The 6,648-nt window shown below is 36.8% G+C and overlaps 2 protein-coding genes across 3 annotated transcripts in view; both read right to left on the bottom strand.

Moving 5' to 3' along the window:
- The window catches only part of LOC108684288, a 33,760-nt gene extending 33,739 nt beyond the window's left edge, over positions 1-21 (bottom strand). For both annotated transcript variants that reach the window (XM_018188533.1, XM_018188534.1), the window contains exon 1: positions 9-21. The gene's annotated coding sequence lies outside the window, so the exon portion shown is untranslated. The remainder of the gene's footprint in view (positions 1-8) is intronic.
- LOC108684237 (LIM domain-containing protein A-like) overlaps positions 2-6,648 on the bottom strand; it is a gene marked incomplete at its 3' end in the record, with an annotated part of 49,102 nt that continues 42,455 nt past the window's right edge. Inside the window, exon 4 of the mRNA XM_018188461.1 lies at positions 2-125. Coding sequence (XP_018043950.1) covers positions 2-125 — 124 coding nt within the window. The remainder of the gene's footprint in view (positions 126-6,648) is intronic.

Below are 6,648 nucleotides of genomic sequence, written 5' to 3'. Positions count from 1 at the left end.
CCGCTGCGGCCGCCGCCGCCGCGGACGATGCGGCCGCACCACCCTGCACGTACGTCGCTCCCGTTCCTATCGTCCTCGGAGATACCGGGCTACTGCTCTTGATGTTGACATAATTTTGCGTCGGTCTGCAATGATCATAAAATTTCATTAGACTTTCAGCAGAGAAAAAGAAATTTGTGAAATTGAAATTACATAATTGAGATATTAAGAGCAACAAAACTATTTTTAAATTATCAGATAGAATTAAATGTTCTATTAAATTTATAAGTGCACTGATAATCATAAATTCGACTACCAATTATTTATTTGTTAACTATTATATCACTACACGGAGAGAATTTTTTTTACCCGGAAAATATAGTAGTTGTGATACAATATTTTAAAGATTTTCATACATATCAGTAAAATTAATCAAACTTATTTTATGTTTTATTATAGTTTTATTAATGAATGAGAGAAAATTACATAAAATTCTTCAAAATACAATATTGTCCCAGGACTACCATTTTTTTCAGAGTAAATTCTAAGAAAAAAATTTTCTTCGTGTACATTTCGATTTTCTATTGTATTATTTAACTATTATCATTAATAACAAAAAATGAAAAGTACAAGATAAAATGAAACACACATAAGTTTATACTGTGATAGTGAGCACAGTTTATGAATTCAAGTCTTCTAATGTAATAAATGAGCTGAGATGAGCATATATTTTGTAGTTGATCAAAGATAGTTAAGCATCGATAATATTGTTCCATCTGAAAGTCATGTTGCAACTTCTTTTACATTAAAAATGATGACGTTATCGTGATCTTTAATATACAAATTGCAGCGAAAGAAAATCTAGTCGTATGGCGATAGAGCATATCTTATCGATATTATTAATCATTCGGCAACCTGATTTAAATATAACTTATATTACATATATTTATGTATATACTGTTATAACAAATGCATGTTACATTTGGCGAAAGCAGTTCTCGATAATTTTCAATATTATTAAATGTAACATTTGTAGAAAAATGGGAGTAGTATATAAATATTAAATGATTGAAACTATCAGTAAAATGTATCATCATCAATCATGTATTAATCATTCGATGAGCTTGTTGCAGCAGAAGCGTCGTAACGGTTTGTTTATCGGCTCATGTATCAGTGGCACACGTCATAAACACGGCTGATCCAATTTGAACGGCTTATAAGAAAAAGAAAACTGTCAAGCAACGACGATTGACAATGGCCTAAACAACTTTATAACCGATCGATGTCCATCGATCTTTTTTCCCTCTATCCAATCACGATTCCATCAAAGTTTCTAATTCTCTTTCCGAAGGCCACCATTCTCTAATCTGGAACGTTAAAACGAAGATTTTTTTCTCGAATCCGACCGAACATTTCACTGATTAATTTTTAAAAGGCAGCGTTTTTTTCCTTTTTCCTACTCCTCTCTCCCCCCCCCCCTCTCTCAATAAATTTAACGATGTTGAATAACACATACACAGTTTCAAAAAGCGCCCTCAATGCACTTTTATGAATTCAATGATTATATCTTTTCTTTTGCAGATGTTATCGATGTAAAAGTAAAAAGTATACAAGCGATAACAAAAACTCAAATCCATTGGATTAATGAGCTGTCCGAAACTTGCGGAATGACTCTGAAGTGAATAAATAAAATTTAACGTCGATGCTCCGAGCAATGGAATCGATTTAACGTGATTTTGTTTGTATTATCTCCATTGCTGAATTTTTCGACATTAAAAACGCATCATTGAAAAATTGCTCGTTGTTTATTGCTCACTTGATAACTACTTTTGCTTTAAAAAAAAAAAAAAAAAAAGGAGAAGAAGAAGAAGAAGATAAATTGAAACGATACTCACGAGTGTGTGATAACCCAACATTTCAGTACTGAACTTTGTGTATTGACATTCGCGTTCATACTATTTTGTCACGATCTTCTAATAACTGCGAATTAAAATCGTACCTATCTCTTTAAACGACCACTGCAAATAGCTGCATAGCTAGTCAATGAAAGAAAAAGAGGGAAAGAGAGAAACAGAAACGAAATCGTGACAATAATTAAAATACACGTTTTAGTTTACTTTGATTGATGATGATGATTGTAACATGATTCTTCATTCTCGCCGATTCATTATCTCGTTCGATGCTCACGCGGATAACAGTACTCTTCGATGGGATTTCGCGGGAATATCGCATATCTCGTCGAATCAGTCAATAACGATGTCGAATACAAAGTAAAATTCTCAGAATATATAATTACAATGTAATAATAAAAAAAACAGTGTTAGAATTCGAAAAGAATTCGAAAATACACGTACTCTTATATAGGATCGTCACAAATTCCTTATTTTTTTCCATAATTTTTTCCTGATTTTCAAACATTTCACAATTTCCCCTGATGCTTTCGATGATACTTTGAATTTTTTGTATTTTTTAATTCCAAATTTTCTAATTTGGAAATCATCAAATATTTTATTGAGAGAGAGATTCAATGTAGTGATTTAGCAATGTGGAATTAATGTTGCTGACACTGTTTGCATTTAATTGTTAAATTAGTAGTATGTATAAAAAAAGATGTATGTGTGATGTACGCATATTAAAACCAAAAATTCTTTAAAACCAAAAATTTTGATTTTCCAGAAAATTTTGTAAAATTCCCTGATTTTTTCTAATTTCGCTAACTATTTTCAATTTCCCTAATTTCAAATTTTATAGCAATCATTATATTATATTTTATTTTATTTTTAATTATACTGTATATTATTGATTCTTTTATTTCATATTGAAACTCTATATGTGTATCTTTCGAGACAATAACGCTAGAATGCATTGAAAAAAAGACAAAACTCAGTCGAGTCTTCGGAAAAATCAACTGCAATTAACGAGCAAATCGATAGATTCAGTTAACTCGGAATAAAAAATGTGATTGCAAAAATTGCAATTTCTCTACTTCGGTTTGCCTCGCCGCGCCAGTGGATTATTAATTTAATTAAACTAATTAGTAATCCTGACGGAATCGAGCGCCAAGTATTAAATGCGATCGATATTGAATGGAGTATCGATATTACAAAAAAAAAAACATTGTCTACTTTGCTAAGTGTGAGTTCCATAACAAGCGACGCATCATTAATCAGAACAAGTGTCAAGTGTCGACAAAAAAATTATTATTATTTAGCAATGCTTGAATTATTAAAATAACGCATAAAAATTTAAAAAAGCCAAGCGAGAATAAAATTTTTTTTTAATATCAGTAGTATTGTTAAATTCAGACAGGTTATTCTAAGGCTAAAATTTACACCACAAATCGTGGTAAATTTCACGGAAAATTTCTTGCTATTGCTCGCTTTATATAAATAATGCAGCGTCCATATAATGACGTTTTATCAAGTTTCGCTAAGGAGAAAAGGACAAATACAAATTCGAATCCATCATTACGGATACATTTCGGATAAAATACCCAGTAGGGAGAATGTTATATTTTCTTGAACGATTCAAACTCTTATCGGTCTCGTGGGCGAAAATAAATGATATTCACGTCTAGCAACGACCTCGCTCCTGACATCTCTCTTTCTCGTATATATCTCTCAATCCCGAAGGTTTCCATCGATCGCACCCGGCAAAAGCGAGTCGTCGCCCCCGACCCGCGACAATTACTGCGAGAAATTATTGACATCTACGGCCGATATGGTAGGGCGGTTCCTCCAATTTTCTCGCGACCAAAGATTATCTTGGTTTATCTTATTCATATGGATTTTCTAATATTCTCAATTTGCTAAAAATGTCTTGAAACGGAGTAAATTTGTTTGAAAAAGTTGCAAAATTTTAATTGAATATGGATATAATCATACATCGATTTTTTTGTTGTTGTCTGAATAATAGATATTAGGGAGTTTTCGCAATAACGTGAATCCAGATACGATGAAAGTTACATTATTCTTTTCTTAATTAGTTGTTAAGAAAAAGTTATAACCTAGTGTTCACCGTCTGGATAAACGGTATTACAAAAACTTTCAATTTTTTATAATTCTACACGAAATGGAACGCACTAAGAGATCTGCCAAACACGATTCCACTTTACTAGACCAATTAAGATTAAACCTGCTGAATTATTACAGTTATCACCATTGCATACGCGATCCATGTTCTGCCAGCGTCGTGCGTGCACCCTCCATAGCCATCAGAATGTCATCTCGCGAGAATGTGTTTCGATTTTGCTAACGCAAACGCATAGTCGTTCAAAATTGGATCTAGGTGAAAAGAGAAAGACCCGGCATGACGCGTGAAATAAGCCGACGAAAAGAAAGGATGGACGAGGTTAAAGTAAAGGAAACGAGGAGGAAGTGGCCGTATGGAAAAAGAAGGAGCGTGAGAGAAGGCGAGAACCGAAAGAAGGAATTATGGGGTACCCCCGTGCGGCCGAACGTGCCGACCAATCGCGTGACGCGTCGAAAATACGATTCGCGCCGGAATAGTTGCCATTGGCGTTCCGCGCGGCAAAGTACTCAGACGGCAGCGACATTTCGGCAGCGCGGCGATGCGGTGGTGCGCCACGCCACACGTGGCAGAACCGCTGCGCATGCGCAGTTCTTCAGCGAGGAGCGTAGGGAGGGGGGGAGGGGAGAGGGAGCGCTCGCGCGCAGTTCCGCGTGTCGGTGAGCCAACTGCCGTCTGCCGACGCAACGTCGAGCGCCTGCGCGCAGGCGCGCTGCACCCGCCAAGAAGGGTGAATGCGCCTGCTGCTTGGCTCTCGAGAATGCGATGTTGCCCCGTTGCACTGCAGGTCGGCGCCGTTGCCGAGTCGTACTGGATCCCGTCCAACACCCCCTCTACCCCCCCTCGGACAAACACCGAGAGGCCGGGAGATTCTCCCGCCCGCACTGCTACTTTAGCTACTTGCGGATTACGGTGGAAGGTTAATCGGTGACGGACGAGAGTTCGTTGTTCAACCGCGATTGCCGCTACTTCTTTTTTCTCTCCCTCCCCCCTTCTCTACTACACGAGGCAAAACCGAAGATAGATGAGGTTCTCGTTCGGTTGCTCAGTCACACGCACATACTTTCCGTTTTTCAAAGAAATCCGTATCGCGAAAAAGAGTCCCATATCACGCAAGAAATGCACACGCATTGGTCGACTTTGCAAACGAGCGATTGTTGGCAGCTTCAAGATAAACTAACGGCGGCTCGCATACGCGAGAATGACGGCGAGACGAGAAAAAGTCTACTCTTTTCAAATACAGTCGACCCCGAGAGCGAATATACGGCGAAGCGAACAATAGGGCACGCTTCTTGCGCACCGTTGCGAACACTCGTCCCGGTGAACTCTATTTAGCAGCGCCTTATGATCAAAGCAAACCGAAGTACGCAAAAACAGATTCATGTTCAAGTACATACTGCGACTTACAAATGCGACTTACTTTGCGATGTAAAATATTCTTCGCGTACCCTTGCACTTCGAATCTACATTTTCACTGTGTATGACACGACGGAAAGAGTCCCGTAGTCTCGTCTATTAATGCATATGTCATGTGCATTAAAAGATGTATATATGTTAACATAAGGTCTCTTTTATTTCTGTACTACACTCTCCTTCTCGTTTGCACCAAATATCAAGCATATCACCTATTTCACTTTAGGTTCTAAAAGTGTACACCAGTTCGATCTTTGTACAATATTAAGGATGTATTACATTACACCCGACGTTTAAATAGTTTCGAAAGAAAAGGTAAATCTATTGGAAATTTAATAAGATGCATCATTAAAAACATTAATAAAACAAAATCTTGCAGATAAACTCGATACGAAACGTAATTATATTATAATGAATGTATGAACACGCATATAATTAAATCTCGTTCGAGACCTTGTTCGAGATTTAACTCCATCGCACCGCATACAACGTCGTGCAATTGCAAACAAATCTGCAATGATGTTATCGTCAAAAATAAAAGTGCTTCCGCATGATGGCTTCGAATTTATTTCTCAGTCTCCTAAAAGGAGTTGAATTACACACCGCATGGAGATCGGCCGTCGTAAATGGACGGATGTGAAATAGAGCGAACTAGTCGTACATCCGAAACGCTCTTACCACGCTAGAAACTCTACCTACTTCACGTTGAACAAAGAGATGCACGAATGTATCCACCGCCTACGATCGATAACGTGCACGAGATTTTTGTCTCTTTTCAAAAATGTAGAAGGTTCGAAGTGAAAGTAAATAAACGTCGCTCAACTAAAAGATCTTTTTCTGGTAAATGAATATAAAAATTTTAAATTATTCTAATATTTCATTGTAGTTTATATTTATCTATACTTATATCATACCTGTTTTTCGCGTAGTTTTCTGCAGCTTATTTATAATTATATTTTTCCTTAATAGAAAAATAAATGATCTACTTGCGGTTTGCGATCAACGAGAAGTTCTTACTTATGTCACTCTTAAAGAGAAAGTTACATATTCATTGTTACACGCGATTGTTTGTGAGGAAAATGTAATTAGACATAACGATGAAGAGAAGTCCCTAATAAAATAAAAAAAATCTCTATTATATATACTTTCCTCGTGCAGCCTAAAATTCTTTGCGTATTCTAATTCTTTTCCTTTGCTCTGATCTACATATCTCCCTTTCTCCCCCCC

This window comes from Atta colombica, unplaced genomic scaffold (assembly GCF_001594045.1).
Source record: "Atta colombica isolate Treedump-2 unplaced genomic scaffold, Acol1.0 scaffold13, whole genome shotgun sequence".
Lineage (NCBI taxonomy): Eukaryota > Metazoa > Arthropoda > Insecta > Hymenoptera > Formicidae > Atta > Atta colombica.
This window is presented reverse-complemented; position numbering and strand designations above follow the sequence as displayed.